The sequence below is a fragment of the Sitophilus oryzae genome, unplaced genomic scaffold, assembly GCF_002938485.1.
Source record: "Sitophilus oryzae breed Bouriz unplaced genomic scaffold, Soryzae_2.0 scaffold_815_pilon_pilon, whole genome shotgun sequence".
NCBI classification, from domain to species: Eukaryota; Metazoa; Arthropoda; class Insecta; order Coleoptera; family Curculionidae; genus Sitophilus; species Sitophilus oryzae.
The window spans coordinates 5,630,352-5,657,985 of NW_022147434.1; the positions used below are offsets into that span (position 1 = coordinate 5,630,352).

The window sequence follows — 27,634 nt, forward strand, 5'->3', positions numbered from 1 at the left end:
ACAGTGTTGCCGGATCATTTGAAAAGTGGTAGCATCTTTGTTATTTTAAATGGAAATATATTATTACATTTTTGGAAACTACTCTTATGTCTCTTATAATTTTTGAGATTGTAAATTTGACAAAAAAATAATTTTGAATAAGCATTAGTAAAATCATGAATTGAACATTTTTAAAGTTGATATTTGAGTTATAATGAAAGTCGGAAACACAAGTCGTTAGAAAACTAGAATTAATTCAATTGATATTATCTGACTTAATTAATTATACGATAACTCAAAGTTTATGAATTATAGTCAGCCTTCTTTAGTATTATTTTGAATGTCCCGAAAAAAAAATAGAAGGATAACCTACAAAAAGAAATAAGATTCCATTAAAAACTTAGAATGAAAAAAAATGCAACACAATTTCTCCTCTATAAAAAGTTATGAGATCTCGTGTAAAACCAAGTCAGTTTTCGCTCTTTAAGCACCTATTCAACAATTTTGTTATAAATTGTTAGTATCTATATTAGTCATCTTTATTTCTATAATAATTATAATGACTTGGCAATTGCACGATATGATATTCTATAGTACCTAAAAATTTTTATTCTTAAGTGCACCGTTTAGATTTACTTAGTAATCGAAATAGTGGATTATTCTTTTTTATAATTATGGTGCCATGCATTCAATTGCCAAGTCATTATAAGTATTATAGAAATACAGATGACTAATATTGATACTAACAATTTATAACAAAATTGTTGAATAGGTGCTTAAAGAGAGACTAAATAAAATAAACTCACTTTGTTTTACATGAAATCTCACAACTTTTTACAGCGGAGGAATTCAGTCTATGTTTTTGATGGGATTAAGATTTTTTCCAAATCTCTCAAATTTGTTCTCTTAAGTAATGTCGATATTTGGATGAAAATTGATTTTTAGGTGCTTTTTAACATGGCGAATTTTATTTCGATATCATTATGACTTTTACTTTTAGGGGGCGCCACCTACATAATATTTTAACTTGTTTGAAGAATAATAACTCTTCTTCCGTATTTAAATTTATATTATTAATTAAATAAAAATCACTTTCAATGACCGTTTGGTAAAAAACCCTGTATAAACATATTGACCGAGATAAACTTTAGTAAACAAATCGAGTCTATTAGTTCTCAGTTGATATTTTTATCATTTCATTAGTGCATCCGGATCTGTTAAAGAAGAAATAGTTTTAACCACATAGTGAAATATGTACTTGGAGTGTTTCATTATTTTAATTAGTAGTATTCCTTTATTACTTATATACTATTACAAGGACATCAAGGAATGGATTCGTTACAGAAGACTCAGTTTTAAATTTCCCGTTGCGGACGAAAATATTTTCATCCTTGGGAATTTATTAGACCTTGCTACTAGTAATGGTAAGTCAATTCTTATAATTACATAAAATAATTACTAAGGTCTACCCAGCCATCGTTGAACGTCACGTTATATGTTGTCGAACTCTTTCACTTGACAACCAGATGAAAGACTCAGATTGGTGACGTCATTAAAGCATTTCGTAAATTACTGCACATTGTTTTCAGTAATTGTTATTGTCGTTCGATTTGGGGTTATAATTTTATTAACGGACACTGATCACTGACAATATTTGCTTTTTGAAATTCTAAATTAAAAATGAAAGTTCTCATTTGTCAATACAAGGAAACACAAAATGTTGTTATTTTGGTGAAAGTTTGGAAAACCCTGTGGAATATGTTAAAAAGCAAGGAATTTGAAAATTAATCACCTAGGTGCATCTTTTCTCTATAGTTGATTTTTTGGTTCATCTCAATAGCTCTATTTTTTTCACTTCAAAATTCGCTTTTGAAGAAGGCACTAACATTTTTTCGTAATTTTTACATTAAAACCATGCAGTACATCTAAGGAAGGCAAAACCGGTGCAAAGTACAGAGACTGACATGCATCTGCATCATAGGTGCCATGAGAACATGCCCAAAACCAGCAATGGAGGTCAACCTAGACCTAACACCGCTGCATATTTTCGTCGGTAGTTATACCACAGCACAGATACAACTGTTTTGTGGCTATACCAATGCGACAGTGATTAGAATGGTCATTGACGGAAATAGTACTGGGAGAATTTTCAGGTCAGGGGCTTGGAACACCTCAAAATGAAAATTTCCACTTCTCCACTTCTCCACTTCTCCAACTCTACAACTTTCAGAAGCACCTCACTGTAGTATTGAGTTATAAAAAGGATTGGGAAGAGAGAAACGTTTGCTCAGTATGTAAAAGAGCATATCATAACGTGATATACTGATGCTTCCAAAACCAAAACAGGGACAGGGATAGGAGTATTTAGGCCGAAAACTAAATACTCCGAATCAATGGGCACCTACCCTAGCATCCTTCAGGTAGAAATCTACGCTATCGAAATATCCGTACAATTTATCTTAGATAGGAACTACCGAAAAAAGGAAATAGCCATTTTATCCAATACTCAAGCAGCACTAAACGCAATCAACTACTGAGTTCGCGATCAACTACTGAGACCAAACCATTAATTCGAAGTTGGTTAAATGATGCTATAAAGTTCTCCTACCCTGGATACCCGCTCACCAAGGGATAGAAGGTAATGAAAAAGGAAATGATCTAGCTAGAAAACACTCTAATAACTGGACCAGAATCGTTCTGGTTTCCAAGCGTAAACCATTTAAAAGCGGAATTGAGGGACCTGAAAGACTTCATCCATAACCTGGAATGGGAATTATCCAATTAACGGTCTAAGACACTCGAAAAACTTCTTCAGAACTTACGACCGAGAAAAATCAAAGATTTTCCTTGATTTAAGTAAAAACAATCTCCTCAACGAACACCTCAGTAGGTTGAGCTGAGGAACAACGGCGAATGCAGATTCTGTGGGGAAAATGGGGAAACACCACAACACCCTTTCACTGAGTGCGCCGAGAGCTGATCTCTGTAGAGCTGTCTCAGATACTGGCTTTTGTTAAAGCCCTGAGATTGTATGATGAGTTATAAATCGTTATAACTCAAGAAAGGGAAACATATAATAGATCTGTAAGGTCGCGGTGATTAACTTTCCTCCTAAACATTCTACATTCTACATTTTACGTTGAAGGATGGCTGAACATTCTATACTATCATACTAATATTTTTATGTTCATAATACTTTAAAATAAATAACAGGTATGAGTTATAAATTATGCTGTAATATACGGGAATTCAAATTTGATCCCCACTATTGGAATCTCGAGTTGGTTCAGTAAAGTCATTTAATAGATAATCATTCTATTATAATTGTTTCGTTTAAACAAAAATGGTTACCATGATAAATATTCAAACTTTACAAGTATCAATTAAACTTTACTCGCTAAATTTGTAAAACTGTCATGGCAACGCAATTTTTGATGAGAAATTATAAATAGAAGAACTATTAGTTTTTAAATACCGTATGATCGAAAAAAAAAGCGTCAGCGATGGCTATGAAATAAAGATCGCTGTCATTTTACATGTAAAATTATACCTATGTCAACTGGACGCCGTTCTTTTTTCGATTATACGGTACCTCTACCAAAAAAGAAGGAAGGTTTATGTATTAGAACATGATATATCGCTGACAAACAATTTTATTAGTTTTTTGATTTTTAAAAAAATATCCATAAATGTCGAATTTAAAATAACGAAGATTTGGGCAATTTGAAAATAAATATTTTTGGCTCTTCCTGTATAATATCCAATAGGTTGATTTAGAAAGATGGAATATATCGACTTCGGTAACTTACAATCCAAAGTTCAACTTTCGAAAATGTTCAATTCACGATTTTACCACTGCTTATTTATGATCATATTTTTGCCAATTATACGAATACTTTATTATTTATCTCGAAAACTATAAGAGATAGGCATAGGTTAGTGTAATTGAAACATTATGAGATATGAAACTAGTTTCCAAAAATATAATAATATACCGGGTGTTCCATTGAAATGAACAAAGATGCTACCATTTTTCAAATGATCCGGAAATTGTGTAATGCTGATAATATTTTAAATGGATTGATCCGGTGCCTTTACGTAAAAATCCAGTTTTTCCAAAAAATTCTATCACCGGTTCTCCATAAACGTCCCATCGCTGTGAATCACCCTATATAAGCTCAGTCCAACGAAAATTTTAGAATTATTATTCCTAGTATTATCTCCAACCTTAAAACAATGTTGTTGATTTTTGAACTTGTCAGAAAGCTAAAGGTAGGTTCATAATACACGCGAATTGCGAATAGCGAATAGTGTTATGATATTCGTCGATTTCAAAAAAATACAGGGGCGGCAAAATTGACAGAAATTTGTTTCAATATTTTGCGAATTCGCATAATTTAAAATCTGGGGGCGGGCATATTGAGACTGATTTAATTTTTGCGAATGTAATTTAGTAATATGTAATTTTAGCTGATAGCAAAGAGTAGTAAAAGCTTAAAAAGTCAGCGAAAACCGCATCTTGATATCTTCTTTCAAACCGAAGATATTAGCAAAATTACAATAAATACCAAAAAAATAAGCCCTTAATTACCTTATTTTTACAACACGGTATCACTAGCCCTCTTGATTATGCCCATTCTAATCAAAAAATAAGATAGAAACAGTTAGTTTATTTTAAATCCGACGATATACCAGAATACCATAATACCAGATGTATTAATATCTAATAATAAAGATATTAATGACAGTGAACAAGAAACGACGATTCAGTGAAGTCATGGTAGGCTTTGGAAAAAAATTGCTTTTGAAGTAATAGTATAAACGTGAAATTGTTATCAGTTCAACATTTTGATAGTCTTAGCAACGTTTTTTTATCTTCTAATTGCTTTTTCAAAATGCCCAACAACTTCAACTACTTCAAATAATAAAGGCATTTTGAAAAAGCAATTAAAAGATATAAAAACGCTGCTAAGACTATCAAAATGTTGATCTAATAACAATTTGACATTTATACTATTACGTCAAAAGCAACTTTTTTCCAAAGCCTACCATGACTTCACTGAATCGTCGTTTCTTGTTTACTGTTATTAATATCTTAATTATTAGATATTAATACATCTGGTATTATGGTATTCTGGTATATCGTCGGTTTTAAATAAACTAACTGTTTCTATCTTATTTTTTGATTAGAATGAGCATAATCAAGAGGGCTACTGATATCGTGTTGTAAAAATAAGTAATTAAGGGCTTATTTTTTGGTATTTATTGTAATTTTGCTAATATCTTCGGTTTGAAAAAAGATATCAAGATGCGGTTTTCGCTGACTTTTTAAGCTTTTACTACTCTTTACTATCAGCTAAAATTACATATACTATCGTATTTAATTTTTTTGAAAAAAACGCGCTATGTTTGTTAAATTGTAAGAAAGCGCCCCCTAGCGTCTACGTTCAAAAGCTTATTATTATTATTTTAATGCTATAATATAGAGTAAGAAATGATCTTTTAAACGAGCTCTCGTTTATTGGATTCTGGTCATCCAGTCCGGAGTTATTAACATTTAAATAAAGACAGATCTAACCTTCCTCCACCACTTTATTTTAGCAGATAGGGGAAAATGGTTCTAACAAAAAAAATCCAAAATTTACTGAAGATTATGAAGCTATTATTTATAGTACCCATTATCTAGGCAAAATTCTGTAAAAATCCAATTTTCTAATTTTCCATAGCAGTTGCGCCCTCTAGCGGCCGTTTTACAAACTTGAAAATAATTTCCAGCAGTTTCTCATAGCCGCTTTAGTTATAAATATTTTTTTCCGTAGGCCCTACGGCTAATACTTTCCGAGATACAGCCGAGAGCTATTCTTAGTGGGACACCCTGTACATAATAATTAGTAGGTAGTTATTTTTTTACAATCTAATTTCTTTTTTTAATTTGTAGTACGGAGTTTAATGTTTTGACTGCAAAAATAGAGAATCGAAATATTTTAGAGACATTCTATGGTAGTTTTTGGGTAGTTTCTAATTCTTTTCATCTTTAATTCTCATTTATTGCATTAAATTGTGATATGCTCCTTGCTGTTTTCACTTTTTAAATATTTCACATATTCCAATTATTGTTCTATGTTATATGTATTTCATTTTTGTTATTTTTTTTATTAACAAATATATACTGCAATAGATCTTCTACGTCAAAAATAAGTAGTTTCGTCCATTATACAAAAATATAATTACAAAATATTCGCAATTCGCGTTTTAAAATTTGCGTTTATATGAACCTACCTTAATAAAAATATACACAGGGGTTATCTACAGTGTTAAGTTCTTTTATTAAATTCTGTTTCTCGGCAGAGTCGTCAAAGAACGACCGTTACGACAGAGACAACCTATCTATCGCTCGTGTCGCACTCGTTATAACCTAAAACAATAACACAACAATAACAAGACAGTGTCTGACCGCATGTTCCAGCTATTTATGAATGAGATGCTCAGTCTATATTTTATTTTAAGTCTATGGTTTGACCCCAAAAACACGCACACGAGGATGTTTATGCGAAAAAAAATGATGAAAATTTTATATTTTTCTTGACATTTTCCGGAAAATATCGAAAAACTTTTGAGTGCCGCTTGTTCAGTTTCGGGAAATTTGTTTATAGGACAGCATTCAATGTTGTCATCTGTTACATTATTCACAGTGTTGCCATTGTGTAATTCATATTGTAATACTTCCTTATAAAGCCTAACTTCAAATTTGCTACATCATTTAAACATATTAAAATAGATCAGAGCTCTTTTTTTAAACGTTTAGGTATTTAACTTGCCATGTTAGTTGGAGTTAAATCTTACGAGCTGTATTACAATCATTTTGTGACGTTTGATTGTAATTGAATTTCCTGGCGTTCGATTGGACTTATATTTGGTATAGTAAGTATCTTCGGTGACATTGTAATATGATGGTACTATGATGCATATAAAGTGGTACCTTAATATAGTACCATATTATGATAGCACTTCCTGATGTTCGATTGGGCTCATATTTGATTATACTTGGCGTATTTTTGATGATATTGCAATATTGTGGTAACATGAAGTACATCAAGAGGTACCATAATGTAGTACCATATTACGATACCATTTCCTGGCGTTCGATTGGTCTTAAACTTTGTATACTACGTGTGTTCGGTGACATTGTAATATGATGGTACTTTGATGCATATAAAGTGGTACCTTCTATAGTACTATATTATGATACCACTTCCTGACGTTCGATTGAGCTCATATTTGATTATACTTGCGTATTTTTGATGACATTGCAATATTATGGTACCATGAAGCATATGAAGAGGTACCATAATGTAGTACCATATTACGATACCATTCCCTGGCTTTCGATTGGGCTTAAATTTGGTATACTACGGATCTTCGATGATATTGCAATATTATGAAGCGTATCGAGTGGTACCATAATATAGTACAATATTATGATAATTTCCTGGTGTTCGATAGGGCCAAAATTTGGTATACTTGCGTTTCTTTATAAAGATTTGTTTGAAATATCACGAAATGATTTGTTTGAATATATCAAAGAATCACATAAGCACGCACAAACCCAGACAAAACAAATTGCCGGTGCAAACTGAGCGTGCGCGCACACATAAATCCCTTTGAGCACGGACCGAAAACCGACACCAGACGGCTCACGTTCGCGGCTGGAGGCGCATAGACAGATTCAGAGTGAGCGTGCGCGCACAGCCGTTTACACTTGAGCATTCGTGGAGGATCAGTGCGTGCGTGCTCAAGTCTAAACGCACCATAAGGTACAATTTAACTACATGCTTTTTCTGTATCTGAGATACGCGCATCTGGGATACAGTGTCCTCGTCTGAAAAAGGTCTTAGTGGTGTCAAGAATCGAAGTGAAATGAAATGTTGTTGTAGAGTTGCGGTTTTAGGTAAAGTGATAAACAATCTAACTTTAATACATCGATGTGCTATCTATCGAAGTCCCTTTTTCTAATGTTAGGTATTTTTTTTAATTTTCCAAGTCGTTTTTAAACCTTTCTAGTCGTGTCAACACTGGGTGTCGAACGAACCGAGATCCAGGTAATTGCTTGGTATTTGCGGCTGATTGTCGATTGCTGGCGGAGGCTCTCAAAATATTGCTATTATTTTTTACAATTTTCAAAGTTAAATAATTCGGTTCTTATCAATTTATTTTAAAAATGGCAAACAGAAAATATGTTCCTTTTGGTTAGATCTACCAGCCCTTAAAATACTTGGACTTATTTCTGACCCCTACAAAACTAATTACCTAACTACCCCTAATTACTAGTATAATATTTATTTAGATTGTAGATTTTCTGCGTACATATTTACATCAATTCCAGATATTTTTGACACAGAATAACATACAAAAGAACAAAAATGTGATTTTTATCTCAAAGTGAATAAATAGTGCGTCAAGTTGACTTGGAAATGACGATTTCCTATCCTATTTACTATACAGGGCGGGTCAATAAAATAAGTGCAAATATTTTCAGGGGTGGTATATTTCGACCCCAGGAACACGTCTATGATTTTTTTTTGCTAAAAAAAGTAGTGATGGGATAACTCGAGCGAAAATTTGCTCGAGTACTCGATTATTAAAATAACCGACATCGCTCGATTATGAACGAGCGATGCAAGTGACGAGTACTAACCGACGAACGCAAGCGATCCTAGAATGTAATAAATTGAAATCCGATTTTAATGTAACCTACTCGATAAAAAGCCGAGCGAATTTTCTACATATATTGCAGGTAGCAAATTTATACGACGCCGTATATACCGGGTGCGTCTCAAAAGTGGCTCACCCCTATTACTTTTTTATTTTTTTAGATAAAAAAATGAGATTTGGTATATTAGAATATGACATAAATTAGGATTGATTGACGTATTCAATTGTTTTCTGTCACTTCCTGTTTCACCGGAAATGACTACAATTTTTGATTTTTAAATGGCACCCTCGGTATTTTTTTTTACTTCATTCGATAGAAAATGACATTCTAAATAGAATGAATGTCAACTTTTGACATATTCGCTTAAAAACAAATTGTATTTTAAATTTCAATCTAGACTGCCATGGCTGTGTTAAAAACGCTAATTTTTAATCAAAGGTCCTTGGAAAAATAGATTTGATCGTCTAATGTTTTTAGTGTCTTGCCCTGGCCGGTTAAAAGATGCCCAAATCGTATTTTTGATCATATCTCATTTTTTTTTCAAATGGAACAAGGGTGGATCATTGGCATATTTCGAAAAAGATTTTTTTTACGAATAATTTGATACCACACACTTGGTACTTCCAGTCAAATTGTCGTTATGAACCGCATGTTACAATTTCAAATAAACCATATACGAAAATGTCAAAAGTTGATATGTCATTCTATTCAGAGTGTCATTTTCTACCGGATAAAGTAAAAAATACGGAGGGTGCGATTTAAAAATCAAAAGTTGCAGTCATTTCCGGTGAAACCGCAAGTGACAGAAAACAATTGAATATGTCATTTAATCCTAATTTATGTCATGTACTAACATACCAAATCTCTTTATTTTATCTGAAAAAATAAAAAAGTTATAGGGGTGATCCACTTTTGAGACGAACCCGGTATATTTATCCGTTGCGTATCTGAGAGACAGAATTTTACGACCTACATCGACAATGCTTCGAAATAAACTAAATCAGGAATCAGGCGATCAAGCGAATCGCTCGCCGCTTACTACTTGCCATTCATTACCGAAAGAATATGTGCCCTGCGCACGCAGCATACTGCTTGGCGCTTGGCGTTAACGAATACTTACAACATGCGACGGACAAATAACCGTATTTTTAAATACGAGCGATATTTCGCTCCAGTGATTACTCGGTTATTGCAATCGCTTGATTCTCTAGTATTCGATTATTGAAATTAATCGGTTTTTCCTATCACTAAAAAAAAGATGTTGAAAATCGTGCATTTTCTTTTAAATTTTTCTGTATATTTTTCGAAAATTTTTTAGAACTGTCTGTTCACCACAAATTTTCCCACAGTATAATTTCTTAATCTCTGATATTACCATAATTAAGGCTTACTCTATGGTTACGGCAATAAAAGGGATACAAATACAGAAAAAATACGGTGGCTCTCAAAATTTTTTCAAAAAAATCAATTTTTTTTTAATTTTCAAACTTAAATAACTAGGTTATTTTGGACTTATCTGAAAAATGGTAAAGAGAAAATATGTTTCTTTTATCGAGATCTACCAACCCTGAAAATATCTGCACTTATTGTGTAGCACCCTGTGTATAATATTATAATTTTACATATTATTATAGAGGGTTATTCATTCGACAAGGAATAACTGTAGCCAAATGATTAGATTTTCAGAAATTGTGAGTGGGATCGTTAGAGGGTTACTAAAGCTACAATTTAAAATTATTTTCAAAAGGTACAGAGCGAGGTGCAGAGTGTCTCAATTGAATAATAAAATATCAAAGTTGTTTTTTTTAATGGAATACCCTGTATTTTATTACATTTTTAGTTTGTACTAATAAAATAAAGGTAAATTTGACTAAGGTTTACCGCACTTTTTTACTATTTTTGAAATATTTAGGATTTTGTGAAAGTGCAAATGCTTCATTTCTCTCTAGGACTATTTAAGTTTTTAAAACCAAGTGTTTTAGTGAAGTCTTTCTATTTACTAAATTTTGTGTTGCAATAATAAAAAATTATACTACCTTTTACAGAGTGTCTAAAAATTTATATTTAATAATTACTACCTTTAAACGGCAATAACTTATGTAACTTAAATGGAACACTTTGTATATTTCACGTGAATCAGATGCACAATTTAATTGTTTATCAAATTGTATTCGCTCATGGATGGCGACAGCATCCGCAAATGCATTAAAACTATAAGTTTAAAACGTCGATAACGGTTTGTGTGCAAACACAAGTAGTGATAAAAAGCAATAGTTTCTACCATTATACATTTTCTTTAATATAATACCTAGATTGCCTTTTAAGTTTTTACAATCGCTTGTTTCTTCGGTTCTACCTACTGGACACATCGTAACTATTCTATTAGAGGGTCAAAGAACTGTTAATGCCGAATGGTATACAACAATTTGTTTGCTAACGGTCTTCGATGATATAAGGAAAAAGAACAAAATAACGTTGCATCTATGCCAGCTCCCATAATGTACGTCAAACAACTGAATATTTGAAGGAGAAAAATATAAAATTAGTGTTTCCATTGCCCGTATTCACCCAATTTATCGCCTAATGACTTTTTCTTGTTTCCCACTGTCAAACAAAAGATGCGCTGACAGCGATTTTCATCACCTCAAGACGCTGTTGAAAACTGTGAAAACGATGTTTCTACGACATCTGCTTCAGGGAGTGGAAATAATATTTCCAGAATTGGTTTGAGCATATGCAAAAATTTATAGACCTTAAGCGGCGGCTATACGGTAGCGACTTGCATGCACGGTATAGTTTGCACAAACGAGAAGGAACACTGTGCGGCGTCCACACGATGCAGGTAAGAGCATACATTCATCATTATTTTTATTCTGAATTTGTGGTTCCGTTCGTGGAAATGTCAAGTGACGAATTATTGTTTTTTTATTGCTTATTATTAAAGATAAAACTGCAAAATAAACGGTATAGATCGAAGTGGAGTAAAAACTGGCTTTTAAATAGAAAACCATTTTCTTGTACGCATAATTTTTTCTGTTTCTATCGGAATAATCAATATATTTCAATAAAACTCGTCATAAACTCCTTCTTGGGATAAATAGGTACGCATATCAGACATTTTCTAAAGGCTCCCTTTCACACGCCAACATGTTTGCGCAATCTGGTTTATACAAACCATAATTGCAAACTTGTTGGAGTCTATGTTTATACTTTTAACGCTCAAATATTTTGGCACAAAATAGGTACTGTAAACTGTTGATGTTGTTCATCCATATTACAAAAGTGAAGGAAAAATAATAATATGGATATAGATAAAGAGAGGGAACTACTACTAACAGCTGCTGCTGTTATTAAGAAGAAACTCATTTTACAGAAAAAGAAAAGAAGAGAAATCAAATCATGGCTACAAAAAAGATCTTTATAGGCTCATACTAATTTAATAAAAGAATTAAGGAATGAACCCGACGACTTTCGAAACTATTTGCGAATGGACGAGAAACCTTATCTTATATTATTAAGTTTAAAGCACCAATCATTAAGAGGGAAGATACTGTCATGAGACGGTGCAATTACAGATCAGAAAATAGCGCAGCACACAAAACGTGGTTAACATGGGCAATTAGCGTCATAACGCATGTGCTGTATATGATAGCTGCAGAAACCTGTTTGAATTGCACTTTCACGCACAAACAAATGCACCAACCGCAAACCAAAAATCAAAACAGAACAGATTTGTCCAAACCAATTATTTTAGTACGTACAAACAAAATGTTTGCTCCTTCGTGCACAAATTATTGCGCAAATCGGTTTGTTCTAATAACTAATTTACGCAAACATGTTGGCGTGTGAAAGGGAGCCTTAAGAGTTGATAAATAATAACATAAAACCCACAAAAGTCACAAAACTGTACCTTGAACTCGCTGATACCATCTACACGTATGATATCACCGCACAAACTGGGGTGCAACTTTGTTCATGTTTCAAAGCGATAGTAAAGTAATTTGTAGCTTGAGGCACTATGTTCAGTAGCAACATCGATTCGTAGCGATATTCTGATTTCTCGCTTTGTGGCGAGGCGACTGCCTAGACATAGCCTAGGCCGTGTCGTACACGTGTGCAAGAGTGTGATAGTGATATCATATTTCGCAGCATTTGAGCGACAATAGTTTTGCAATGAACATAGTACCGATCTGGTTTCGACATCGCTTCTAAACGATCGGTTACTAACTTGAACAAAGTTGCACCCCTGGTTTGCGCAAACTAAAATCTTTAGCAGCGCGACGTTTAAGCAGGCCGCGCTTGAGGTCGGTCAAGTTTGCCCCCCGTACTAGAGGAAATTCAAAAAGAGATATACCACTATTTTGCACACATTTTGCACACTTTTGCACACCATAAATAATATTTTGCACACTTACCTAAGAGAAACTAGAGCCGTTTTTTTAAACGGGGGACAAATTTGACCGTTCCTCCCATTTGTTACGAAATTGATTTATTTCTATGTACATCGATTCCACTAATTTTGCACAATTTTGCGAACCTATTTTTAAATTTTGCACACGCTCCTGACGAAAGTTATAAGGGGTTGAAAATTTGAAATTTCCCCCCATCTGTGACTAAATTGAATTTTGTTTATATCAAACGAATGGGCTAATTTTGCACACCTGTTTTTGTATTTTGCACATTCTCCTGTCTAAAGTTATACGGGTTTGAAAATTTGCAATTTCCCCCTCATCTGCTACGAAATTGAATTTCGTTTATATCAAACGAATCGGCTAATTTTGCACAATTTTGCACACCTATTTTAGAATTTTGCACACCTTCCTGACGAAAGTTATGAGGTTTTGAAAGTTTGCAATTTCCCCCCCCATCTGCTACGAAATTGACTTTTGTTTATATCATACGAATCGGCTAATTTTGCACAATTTTGCACAGCTACTTTCGAATTTTGCACACTCTCCTGACAAAAGTTATAAGGGTTTGAATATTTTAAATTTGTCCCATTGTGTGTGAATTGTCTCATTTAAAAAACATATAAGTATGAGTCATATTTGAAAATGACAGATCTCAGCGACGCGACGTGGAAAACTGTACGGAACCCAGACTTCACCTTTTCGATAAGTTATAGGATAACCGAGATATAAGGGTTGTCGAAAAATGCAAAATTTTCAAATTTGCCAGGTATTTCAGGAAGTAAGAGGGCTAGGACAAATCTGTGTGTAGAATCTTTAGTCTCATAAATGTTCTTCTTTATAATTAACAATTATCGAAAAGGTGAAATCTAAGTTCCGTGCAGCTTTTCATGTCGCTGAGATCTATCACTTTCGAAATATGACTTATACTTATGTATTTTTAAGTGGGACATTTAACACACAAGGGACAAATTTCAAATATTCAAACTCTTATAACTTTTGTCAGGAGAGTGTGCAAAGTTCGAAAATAGCTGTGCAAAATTGTGCAAAATTAGCCGATTCGTTTGATATAAACAAAATTCAATTTAGTCACAGATGGGGGGGAAATTTCAAATTTTCAACCGCTTATAACTTTCGTCAGAAGGGTGTGCAAAATTCAAAAACAGGTGTGCAAAATTGTGCAAAATTAGCAGATTCGTTTGATATACACAAAATTCAATTTCGTGACTGATGGGGGGGAAATTGCAAATTTTCAAACCTTCATAACTTTAATCAGGATGGTGTGCAAAATTCAAAAACAGGTGTGCAAAATTAGCCGATTCGTTTGATATAAACAAAATTCAATTTAGTCACAGATGGGGGGGAAATTTCAAAATTTCAACCGCTTATAACTTTCGTCAAAAGGGTGTGCAAAATTCAAAAACAGGTGTGCAAAATTGTGCAAAATTAGCCGAATCGATGTACATAGAAATAAATCAATTTCTTAACAAGTGGGGGGAACGGTCAAGTTTGCCCCCCGTTTAAAAAACGGCCCTGGTTTCTCTTAGGTAAGTGTGCAAAATATCATTTATGGTGTTCAAAATTGTGCAAAATGTGTGCAAAATAGTGGTATATTTATTTTTGAATTTCCTTTAATACGGGGGGCAAACTTGACTGACCTCCGCGCTTGTTGGTTTGTGCGTGCTACCGTGTTACCCTCTACGCACAGCGAATTCCTGATACAAACAGGTTTGTGCAGGTAAGCTCGTGGTAAAGCTTGTACGTGTAGCCGGCTCTTTAATGGCAAATATTTTAAAAAGCAATAAAACACATTGTTTCGAACTTGTAAAAACTTAAAAGGCAACTTACTCAGTTTTTTTATATTTAATCATTGTTTAACCTACAGGTACCTATTTTTGATGCTGTTTAAATTTCAGAATTACTGAAAATATATTTATTTCAGAACACGTATTTAATGCAGTACGAAAATGGAATAAATCTGAACATCTAAAACCAGCCTATTTGGTGACCGCTGGGCCGTACTTTGCTCTGAATGTTCTTTGTCCAGATATAGTTGAGGTAAGATATATTATACTACTCGCAGATCCGGCCGCATATTCAAAATTCGCCGACATATTAGCCGCTCAGAATAGGTCAGGACTGTGGGTAAATTTTCTAGTTTAGATTTTATTCCTAGAAGAATATTCTCTGTATACAAATCATTTCATCATTTTCAGGTTATTCATTCAGTTATTATTTCCAATTATGGTGTAGCCTCCCTCACATACTCTCCTTGTAATTGGGCCCATTATTGGCTATGCGGGCCCAAATTATTCCTGGTAATATTCTAATATTATGGTTCCATCTCAGGTGTGGTCTTCCTATAGGTCTCTTAATAATTTCTCTTAATTCCTCGTGGGTACCATGCCGTAATTGTTGTGGTCCATCTGTTTTCGTCCTTCTTGCTTTATTTACTTAATTAATTAGTGCTTGTAGTTCTTCAGGATTATTGGCAATTATGACTATGTCATAAGCGAATCTTAGATGGTTAAGATATTCTCCATCTATTTCTAATCTCTTGTTGGTCCAGTCCAGTTGATGGAAAATTTCTTCTAATTGTGGCTGAATTCAAATAATTATTGTAATATTAGATTAAAAATATAAAATAGAAAACAAATTTCTTGCAGTATAGTTAAGTGGCAAGAATCCTTATATGATTTTATTAAAAATATATAGTTTTTATTTTTTAAATGTAATGATTTGAATATATCCCTATAGGCCCTAGTTTCATCTACAAAGCACCTCCAAAAATCTCTGATCTACTCATTTGTAAAAAAGTGGCTTGGTCTGGGTTTGCTGACCAATACAGGTATGTAAGATATCAGATATCTGTTACATATACCGGGTGGTGCATCGTCGTCGAAAACATAGGAAATCCCATGCAAATTTTGAACTGTTCAAATATTGGCTCCCCTATTGATTTTACAGCGAAGTCCTAAATAGATTTTTCAAAGGTTTATCTATGGTAAATACACGTGCCAAATTTCAATCATTTTGGACCAGCCGATTTTGAGTAAATTAAAAAAGATTGCAACTATTTTTAAATTAAAACCGTAACAGGTAACAATGAAACACCAGTCAATGATCAGGTAGGTTTACAAACTATGATTTTGGCATTATCAAAAGCATCTAATTTAATTTTAATATTCAGGGGAAATTAACCGAAACACTGTCTAAGCTATTTTCCGCATAGTACCATTGTATCATGCTCATTTTTTCTTTCTGTGTATAACAATAAATTGTATTGAATATTAAAATTTTATTAAAATTAAATTTGAGGATGACGCAGACAGCTTAAGTTATGTCGGTTTTTGACTGGTGTTTGATTGTTACCTAAGTTTTAATTAAAAAACTGATTCAGTTTATCTCAAATTACTCAAAATTGGCTTGTCCAAAATTGTTCAAATTTGGTATGTTTGTTTACTAAACGTAGAGCTTAAAAAAATTATTTACGACTTCGCTATAAAATCAATAGGGGAGCCAATATCTGGACAGTTCAAAATTTGCATGGGATTTCCTATGTTTCCAACGACGATGCACCACCCGGTATATCTCGTAATGAATTAATTAATTTATTAGGAGATTCGTGGCAAGCCAGAAGAAAAGTTCTTACGCCTGCGTTTCATTTTTCCATCCTACAAGGATTTATAAGTTTATTCAATGATGAAACTAGGAAAATGGTCGAATTAATAAAAGGCAACCACCTAAATGTTCCAGTCAATATTGCCCCTATCGCGTCAGATGCAACGCTATATGGAATAAACGGTGACCATTTTATAATTCCAAATAGTTTATGGTTAAATATTCAAGTGTGAACCTAACCTAACCTAACTTATGTCTGTGACTTATACAGGGTGTCCCAGAAATAAGTGCAAGTATTTTAACTGGTAGTATAGGTCGAACCCCGAAACACGCCCATGAGATTTTTATGCTGAACATTTTATTCGAAAAACTTTTGAGTACAGCTTGTTCAGTTTCGGTAAATCTATTTATAGTGCTTTGAGATAATGCAATGTTGCCACCTCCTACGTTATCCACACTCTATTAGTTATAAGTTGACATTTTTAAATTTCGACAAAAAAAATCTTAAATTAACTTTATTAATTGTATATTTTTTAATCATTGTAGCTTACTATTAGGTATAGTGCAACGTCCATTATTTTAAATACTTTAAAGAGGCGGCCATTACGGTCTTTCTGCTCAGGAGCAAGGCAAAAGACACCATACCTTATATCCATGGAGGCAATAGAGAAAGAGGGATATAGCTCTCTATTATAGATACGGGACTACACCGGTATCAGGTCTAAGGAGGGACCAAGTTAAAGAGATGGAGAAAATGGAGATAGATCCTCCACCTCACGGGTAGCTCAGCCGGAGGTAAGCTCCTCGATTTTGAAAGACACGGATGGCCAAACTCCAACCGTGGAAGGGTGTATACCTTCGGAAAAAGAACATCTGTTGTCAAAGGAGAGTGGGAAATACCTTGTCCCCCTACAACAGGAAAATCTAGAAAATCTATGATGAGTTATAGACTGTATGATGAGTTGAGAACTCAAGGAAGGAGACACAATAGATCTTACCCCCGCCTCTCATTTATTCTATATTCTACCTTTTTTATAGATTAGTAATACCTCAGTCAAAATAAACAAAAAAAAGGGGGTTAAATAACAATAATTTGCATAGAGCTGAAAATTGGTACAGGTCTTAAATACATTATTATAAATGATATCTGAAAAATCCCCACCCCTGCAACGTCTGCTAAAAAAATGATTCAAGGTCTCTCAGAATGTTTCCTTTATTGTTTTAATTTTCAAAGTTAAATAACTCGCTTATTATCAATTTATTTTAAAAATGGCAAAGAGAAAATATTATGTTTCTTTTGGCCAGATCTATATCACCCCTGTAAATACTTGCACATATTTCTGGAACACCCTGTATAGGATTCCAAAAAGTTTATTGAACAAAAAAATACGTTTTTTTATTATTATGCTGGCCGAATATCTAATGATATAAAAATATATTTTAGGTACGTCAATGGGTATCAGATTGGATCAAGTTGAAGGTGGAGAAGAATACCAAAACAATATACGCAAATTATCCAACTGTATATCACTACGAAGCCTTAGACCATGGTATTTCAATGATATATTTTATTTCTTTATCACTACTGCTGGACGATACGAATACAAACTGACCAAGGCTGTGCACCGATTTGTTGATGACATTATTAAGAAAAAGGCTAAAACCTTTGAAACCTTTAATATATCAACTGATAATAATTTTGAACAATTTGAATATCGTAAAAAGAAACTGGCCTTATTGGATTTGCTCCTTAACGACAAAATTAAAAATAATTCCATAGATGATCAAGGAATTAGAGACGAGGTGAACACCTTTATGTTTGAGGTAAGGAAGAAGTAGGTAAACCAACATAACGGGTATGTATGAGGTATTCTGAAAAGTTCTCCACCTCAAAATGATACAAACATTTTTTAAACGTATTTTTATTTTTGTATACAGGGTGTTTCAAAAAAATGTACACCTCTCGTGGGGAGAGGTAGGTGACTCCTTACCTAAAAATAACATTTATTTTTATATTAAATATGGGTCCGATTTTGCTTTGTTTCGTAGCCACAGCAGGTCTTCAGTTTTTTTCGATTTATTATAATTTCCTTTCAAGTACGTTTAGCGATTCGAATGAAAATAGGGTAAAAGTTACTACAAATGATATATTTTAATGCTAAGAAAGTGTCGACATATTCACCAGGGACGTGTATATGGGTGATCGCTGAAATATTTTTCTAAAAAAAATATGTGCACTAGTGACTTTTTTTTCTCTTATTAGCAAAATAGTGTATGGCATTTAATGCCGATTAAACTTTTTATCTTGATATTTTGTCCATTTCGATCTCTTAGTCGATTAAATAAACGCAATTTTATTAATAACAATTAACAAAATAAAAATAAAGTTAAAAAATTATTTATTCAATGTACTTTATTACTAAATTCTAGTAAAATTTATAACCTATTTTTGAATTAGGTGCTACCTACAGCAAATTATCTCGAAAAAATAATGGTATTTAAGATAATTATGAAAGGCCTATTATTTAAAAGTTTTGACATCATATGCATTTCCCCACTTATGTTTATAGGAACTTTTTTTCAAATTTTTGATGAGGAATCAATGAATACTTATTTAAAATTTTGGCAAGTTATTTGGCAATTAAATTGGCACATTAAAATTCTTTAAAGGTTGCTATGACATATCGCATGACATGACCTATGCATGCAAAACCTGGACACTTAAAACGGCCATCATAAGAAAACTGCATGTCGCATAACGCTCAGTTCAACGAAATATGCTGGGAATAACCAAGAAAGACCGTAAAAGAACAGTATGGATACGGCAAAAGATCCAGGTAATAGATGTCATCCACAGAGTGAAATCCCTCAAATGGCAATGTGCAGGATACCTGACATGAAGAACGGACAGCTGATGGACCAGAAAAATTACAGCATGGTACCCACGAGGAATTAAGAGACCTAGAAGAAGACCGATGATGATGATGATGAAAAGTTGCTATTAGAATTTTTGGATTAAGGCAAATTAATTAAATTGTGTTTGTTTCATCAAGGAGACCGAAATCGACAAGGTATCAAGAGACAACTTTTAATCACCATTTAACGGTCTACACAATTTTGTTAACATTAGAAAAAAAGTCAGTGGCGCACATATTTTTTTTTTAATATTTTAGTGATGTGATAACCTATATGCACGTCCCTGGTGAATATGTTACACTTTTTTAGCATTAAAATATGTTGCACATATAGCAACTTTTATCCTCAAAATTTCATTCGAATCGCTAAAAGCACTTCGAAGAAAATTATAATAAATCGAAAAACCATGTTTCGAAAAACATAAACCGACTAACCCTCTGTAGTTACGAAACAAAGCATAATCGGACCTACGTTAATATGAAAAATAAATCTTACTTTTACGAGAGGAAACTCCCCACAGGAGATGCCACATTGGTTGATGGTTTTTTGAAATACCCTGTAAAATTTTCTTAGGAAACTACACACACATTTCAACGATGCTGTCACATTAATTAATCAGCGCCATAATGTTCCTTCGAAATTATTCTATGATTACTACTAACACGATTTTGGTCTAAAGTAAGAAATGGTGACACCCAAGTGATTGAGTACGTGAGTAACATGTTCATTGGACGTGCTAATGGCTTGTGCTATATCCCGTAATAATATGATCTGTGGTTTCAGTTTTTGGAGATCCTGAACATTTTTCGAATTTCAACTGCTACTCAAAATTTTAGAATAGTAATTCCCAGTTCGTACAATGCTGCTTAACTCGTTTTTAGTAGAAATCATCTTTTTGATTGGCGTAGATGTATTGTCTTTCAAAACCAAATATGGGGTAATCGCAAAACAATTTCCGATGCACATGATCAACTTTGAGTGACAAGCGATGACGACAGCGCTGCCAGATTGTGATGGATTTATGAGACGAATCTTAATATAAAATTGACAAACAACATTTTTTTACATCATTTTTTAAAGAGTTTTAAATTCTATTTTTCATTTAATAACTAATATTTTAGTGATTAATTGATTTATTTGTTTTATATCTTATTTTACTTATTACATATTGGCAAAGACTTGTTCATTATGAAAATTATTATAAGCGTTATTATGGGTTATTTATTTATTGATGTAGGTACATCTTAGAACGCCATAAGTGGTAATAACAAGTAAGAGGGTACTATTAATGCACAAACTAATAATCACAGAATTTAATAAAAACTAACTTTGAAAGTGGTATAATGTGCTTATCAATGAAATTTACTTCTCTGACTGCACTCAAGGGTAATAAAGGACCCTAAGGGCGTTTATCCACCGCCGCCGTCAACGGGACGTCAACGAGAACAAGATGATTGCACCAAAGTAGAGGTACATACTTCACTATAACTGCGTGTGCACTGCAGAAGTGTCTAGCCACAGCAGGCAACTATTAAGCTTGACAAATCAGGTTGGTTAGCGTGGTTATTTGGAGGGTGTTAATTCATTTGTGTTTTTGGTCAAAAACTCTAACGTGATTGGTCGGGCTTGACAGTTGCCTGCTGGGGCTAGACACAAGTGTCCACTGCGGCTCCGTCAGTTTTATGTTCCGCTGCCACGACATTTTTTTTCGTCCCAAACCTCTTCTGCCCTCAATCTTGCCCTCGATAATTAACTGGAGAAATTGGTATTTATGGTTACGCATGACGTGACCCAGGTATGCAGCCTTACTTTTTTCTGGTGTTGAAGAGTTCACGTTCTCTATTAATACGTCTGAGCACATCCTCGTTTCTTATCTTAGCCGTCCATGGTATCTTGAGGGTTCTGCGGTATATACACATTTCGAAAGCTTCCTGTCTGTTTATTGCACTTGCTTTTAGTGTCCAACTTTCTACGCCGTAGAGGAGTTCCGACCAGACGTAGCATTCCACAAATCTTGTCGAAGCTCTAAGGTCGAAGATCGAAGACCTGTCGAAGCTCAAGGTCGAAATCGCTACAGGTACAAAAAAGTCTTCACCTGTAGCGATTTCGAATTAATTATAACATAAATTAAATATTTGTTTTATTTTTAAATTAGTAAATATAATTTTTTGTTCATGGTTGCAATAAATATATGTGTTTTTATTTCTTAATATTTTGATAACATCGATAAATTCATAAAATCTTTATACGCAAATTCATATATTTTATAATTTTGTATATTATATGAGGTCATATCTATAGCAATTAACTCAAATGGTTCAGATTGATTTTCGCAAATTTTTAGTAATCGTTAAAAACTTAATTCTATTTTTAGGGTCACGATACTACAGCAGTTAATTTGACCTTTACGCTAATGCTATTAGCTTGTCATAGAAAAATACAGGTTGGTTAATTCATCGTTTTTGATCATTTTAAAACAAATGTGGGTAAACTAGATAGTTTAACCATTTGTTTTAAAATGATCAAAAACTATAAAAATTGTTAATAGATATTTAATTATATTATTAAACTATTATTATAATAAACCACTAAATTGAATAGGAGTGTTTTTTAGGATGAAGTATATGAAGAAATCATACATATTTTAGGTACAGACTTGAAAAAGGAACCAACTTATAATGATTTGCAAGAAATGGGTTTAATGGAAAGGTATTGAATAATTAGGAAAATAACAAAGTCACATGTAATGGCCATTAACTATCTCATAACAGTGATAATGATTTCAAGTCTTTAAAAGTGTTATATCGAAATATAAACTCTACGTTAACCCCACTTTTATGAAGGGTTTCGTTAGGGGTAGGGTTTCCAAACCGGGATTCCGGTGCATACTCTAGGCAATATCTGTGGAATATCTATGCGCGTTTCTGTGCAATACATATCGCAACTACTTCCCAAAATATTCATAAAATACCGTGTGCGTCTCAAAAGTGGCTCACCCCCTATAACTTTTTTATTTTTTCAGATAAAAAACGAGATTTGGTATGTTAGTATATTACATAAATTAGGATTGATTGGTGTATTCAACTGTTCTTGGTCACTTCCTGTTTCACCGGAAATTACTATAACTTTTGATTTTTAAATGGCACCCTCCGTATTTGTTTACTTAATTCGATAGAAAATGACATTCTGAATAGAATGTCATATATCATATGTCAACTTTTGACATTCTCGCTTAATAAAAAATTGTATTTTAAAATTCAATCTAGAGTGCCATGGCTATGTTAAAAACACTAATTCTTCATCAACTGTGTTCATCAAGGAGCCTTGGAAAAATAGATTTCATGGTCTAATGTTTTTAGTGCCTTGTCCTGACCAGTTAGAAAATGCTCAAATCGTATTTTTAATCATATCTAAGGTTTTTAAGTGGAACGATGGTGGCTCATTAGAATATTTAGAAAAAAGCATTTTTTACGAATAATTTGACACCACACACTTGGTATTTGAAGTCAAATTTTCGTAACGAACCTCAAGTTATAATTTCAAATAAACCACATGCGAAAATGTCAAGAGTTGACATATGATATGTCATTCTATTCGGAGTGATATTTTCTATGGAATATAATAAAAAAATCCCGGAGGTGCCATTTAAAAATCAAAAGTTGTAGCATTTCTGGTAAAATCGGATAAGTCACCGAAAACAATTGAATACGTTAATCAATCCTAATTTATGTCATATACTAAAATACCAAATCCCGATTTTTATAACTAAAAAAATAAAAAAGTAATAGGGGTGAGCCACTTTTGAGACGCACCCGGTATATTTTTATTTATTGGGTGTGTAATTTCTATCACACGTGTATATATAGTTAATTAAAGTTATAGTTACCTATTTAAAGTGAGACAACCCTTAAAAATCCGCTCTCTTTCTCTCTTACATTAGAATATTCTAAAACCTATTTATTAACATTTTCCAGTCCGAGTATGCCATTTATATAAAAAACAAAACATTTTAGATGTATCAAAGAAAGTTTAAGACTTTACCCCAGCGTGCCTTTTATAGGACGAGTAACCAGTGAAGATATAGTAACAAGGGCTGGAATTATACCGAAAGGTCTATCGACTCATATTCATATTTACGACATCCACAGGGACCCCAAATACTGGCCAAATCCAGAAAAGTTTGATCCATCTCGATTTTTGCCGGAAAACTGTAGAGACAGGCATCCTTACTCTTATATACCGTTCAGTGGAGGACCAAGAAATTGCATAGGTAATAGAGGATAATTGCAGTATAGGTTTTAGGAAACCTTATATATCGTATTTATTTAATTATTTAAATCATAATATACATTTTTGACATTTTAAATGCCATTTACGCGGGTGCTGCCACCATCGGAGAATACTGTAATTAGTAGGCTAAACAAGGACATGGGTTTAAATAGTGAATATACGAAAAATTTGTTATAGAATTATTCTAAAAGTGTTAGGAAGTACAATTTATAAGATACATAAAGATGACCAAATCGTATTTTTAATCAAATCTCAATTTTTTCAAATGAAACGAGTGTTGCTCATTGATATTTGGAAAAGGATTTTTTTACGAATAATTTGGTAACACTTTTATTATATTAGGTATTTTGAGTCAAATTGTCGACATGAACCGCAAGCATCATATCGACATGAACCGCGCATGTTACAATTTCAAATAAACCATATCGTCGGTGAAATGTGATAAACTGCAAAACTTCATTTATTCATAATTTTACAGGAGAGCAAAAAACGGCACAAAAAAATATGTACACATGTAGGAAGTATATTTATGCGTTAATATGATAAAGAGATAAGAATTTTATTACTTCATTTTTTTCAGACACAATAGGGAGATAGCAGATATTCGTCTTGCAGAAATAAGAAATAAAAATATATTTCTGGAGATAGCAACCTACGAATTGCTCGTCTAGAGTTAACTTTGTTTCTCCCCTTACAATTTCTGTATTTACAGAATGGATCGACGCAGGGTCTGACTGGCCCTATAGTCAGGTTGGCGATTGCCAGCCAGACCCTTTGCGGGCTCCCCTTAGTGGTTCATTATTTATTCTTAAATAGAAATGAAAAAAGTTACGGTAATATTCTGAGGTTATCCCCAAAACGTTTTTTTTTAATTAACAATATTTGCAATGCAATTTGGGTGCATTGCATTTTGGTTTACTTTGCATTGCGGATAGTTTTCTCCCTTCTATTATATATATATATATATATATATATATATATATATATATATATATATATATATATATATATATATATAGAGAAAAACTGACCAAAACGCAAGGCGAAAAAATACGCAAAAAACTCTATCCGGGACCCTTTTCACAATGTCACCCGATCCCCTCTGGCCTAGTCCTCTGGCCTGGATCGACGTACTGTACTAAAGAAACATACGAATAAAGAATTCGCGCATTTGCTTCAACGTGATCGTAACGGAAATTATGGAGATAGCAATATTTCGGCGGCTATTTCAGATCACTGGTAGATATTATTGAGTTAAAATAACATTTTTTTTTATTTGTAAAGAATTTTAGCTGCTTTCCATATTTATAGAGTATTTTTTTCTCTTTCTAACGGTATAAGAAAAAAACTTATTCAGGTAAAAAATGGAGTTAGCAGGTTATCACGTTTCACGTACAATATGCGAAAATGTCAAAAGTTGACATAAGATGTCATTCTATTCAGTGTTATTTTCACTTAAATAAAGTAAAAACATTCCGAGGGTGTCATTTAAAAATCAAAAGTTAGTAATCGGAAGTAGTAATTTCCGGTGAAACAGGAAGTGACCAAACACAACAATTGAATACGTCAATTAATCCTGATTTATGTCATATTATACCGTATGATCGAAAAAAAAAAAATCGGCGTTTATTTGGCTGGGAAATGACGATCGATGACTTTACCTATAGAAATTTACATATAAAATGACATCGATCTTCATTTCATAGCCATCGCTGACGCAGTTTTTTTTCGATCATACGGTACTAACGTACCAAATCTCGTTTCTTTTTATCTGAAAAAATAAAAAAGTTATAGGGGTGAGTCACTTTTGAGAAAAACCCGGTATATGACTGACAGCGCCAGATGTGTGTCATCTTAAATAAAAGGTTTTCTATTTGTTCTGTAATTTCTGGGATTTCATCTATCACAGACTTATATTATTGCTGCATAATATCACAGTTTAAAGAATATAAAATATATCAGTTGACCCACTCTTCGCCCGTATCAAAATTCCTCCCACCGCTCCCCGCCTGTCTTGTAGACTTGGGTCAGTCTACATCCGTTGCTCGACGTGTACACAGCGTTCCAAGTTTATTTTAATTTTGTTTTCGGCCCGACGCATAGGGTGAACCAAAAATAGTGTTTTAGTTGTTTTGTTCGAATTGTGAATAAAATGTCTACTAGAAATATTTGTGCAGTGGATGGTTATATTTTATATTCTTTAAACTGTGATAATATGCTATGGATATAACATAATAATAATAATATACAGGGTGGTCCGAATTGTATTCCGGAAACTTCGGCAGCATATTCTGCAGATAAAAATAAGTAAAAAAGTTCGTATAAATGTAGGTCCTAAAATGCTTAATTTCGGAGATACAGGGTGTAGAAGTTTCTAAATAATTTCTGAAGTAAAGTCAATATTTGGATGAAAATTGGTGTCTGGGAGTTTATTGACATGAGAAATTTGATTTTGATGTCAATATGACTCCTACTAGTAGAGGGCGCCACCTACATGTGTTTTAACTGTTTTGAAACGTAACAACTTTTTGTCCGTACCTGTATAAAACTACCGGGCGAAAAAATATACATCTCTGTGACTTTTTACGTAAAAAATATCCCTTTGTAAAAATCGCTACGAGCAACCGTTCTTAAGATATTTAGAATGGAAATAGTCAATACATGTCATTATTGACGAAAAATAAACACGTTGAGTAGATAGTTATTTCACTGAAATAATAAATTTGGTAAATTTTTATTTTTTTTAATTAATCATAAATTTTTCTGCAAAAAATGATGATAAACCAGTTTCTGTTGAACTTTTGGCACAAAAATATTTCAAATTGATGATTTCAGTCTAATACCTATTTAGTTAACATGTTTAATTAATGTCAATGATGACAGGTATTGATAATTTCGATTCCAAATATCTCGAAAATCATTACTCGTAGCGATTTTTACCAAGAGACATTTTTTACGTAAAAACGTCGTAAATGTATATTTTTTTACTCAGTAGTTAGATACAGGTACGGAGAAAAAGTTATTACTCTTCAAACCGGTTAAAAATATGTAGGTGGCGCCCTCTACTAGTAGGAGCCATATTGACATCAAAATCAAATTTCTCATGTCAAAAAACTTTCAGACACCAATTTTCATTCAAATATGGACTTTACTTCAGAAATTATTTGGAAAAAATCGAAATAAAAATGAAACTTCTAGACCCTGTACCTCCAAAACTAAGCATTTTAGAACATACATTTATACGAACTTTTTTACTTATTTTTATGCAGAATATGCTGCCGAAGTTTCCGGAGTACAGTTCGGACCACCCTGTATACTTTCATATAATATTATTTTCAGAGCTTGAAATTGAATACTATTTAATTTTAGGACAAAGATTTGCGATTCTCGAAGTTAAGACTGTTTTATGCGGAATTCTTCGGAATTTTATATTGGAACCAGTAGATACTCCTGAAACGCTAGTATTGATACAGGAGTTAATACTACGAGCAAGAGATGGAGTGAAAATAAAATTTGTTCCAAGAGAGAAATAATGTTCATTGGTTTATTTTAAAATATCACTGTAAGGAAGAATAAATTTGTTTTATGTTTGATTGTTAATAAATAGTTTTTTTGCTACTTCGAAAGTACCCTCAAAGATTGGGGCTTCTCTCAAATATTATGGAAACGTTTAAAGGTAAGTGATTGATTTTTTTAAATAGCAGAA

At 33.0% G+C, this 27,634-nt stretch overlaps 2 protein-coding genes across 2 annotated transcripts in view; one reads left to right on the forward strand and one right to left on the reverse strand.

The window, feature by feature from the left end:
• LOC115889494 (probable cationic amino acid transporter) overlaps positions 1-27,634 on the reverse strand; it is a 357,520-nt gene that overhangs the window by 235,815 nt on the left and 94,071 nt on the right. The gene's annotated exons all lie outside the window — the stretch shown is intronic.
• LOC115889495 (cytochrome P450 4C1-like) lies at positions 1,168-27,546 on the forward strand. The gene is made up of 9 exons (XM_030909499.1): positions 1,168-1,403; positions 15,044-15,159; positions 15,859-15,949; positions 16,720-16,905; positions 18,167-18,546; positions 22,013-22,081; positions 22,253-22,347; positions 23,652-23,908; positions 27,298-27,546. Exons 1-9 carry the CDS (start codon positions 1,232-1,234, stop codon positions 27,459-27,461), a joined length of 1,530 nt encoding a protein of 509 aa, XP_030765359.1. The 5' UTR covers positions 1,168-1,231; the 3' UTR covers positions 27,462-27,546.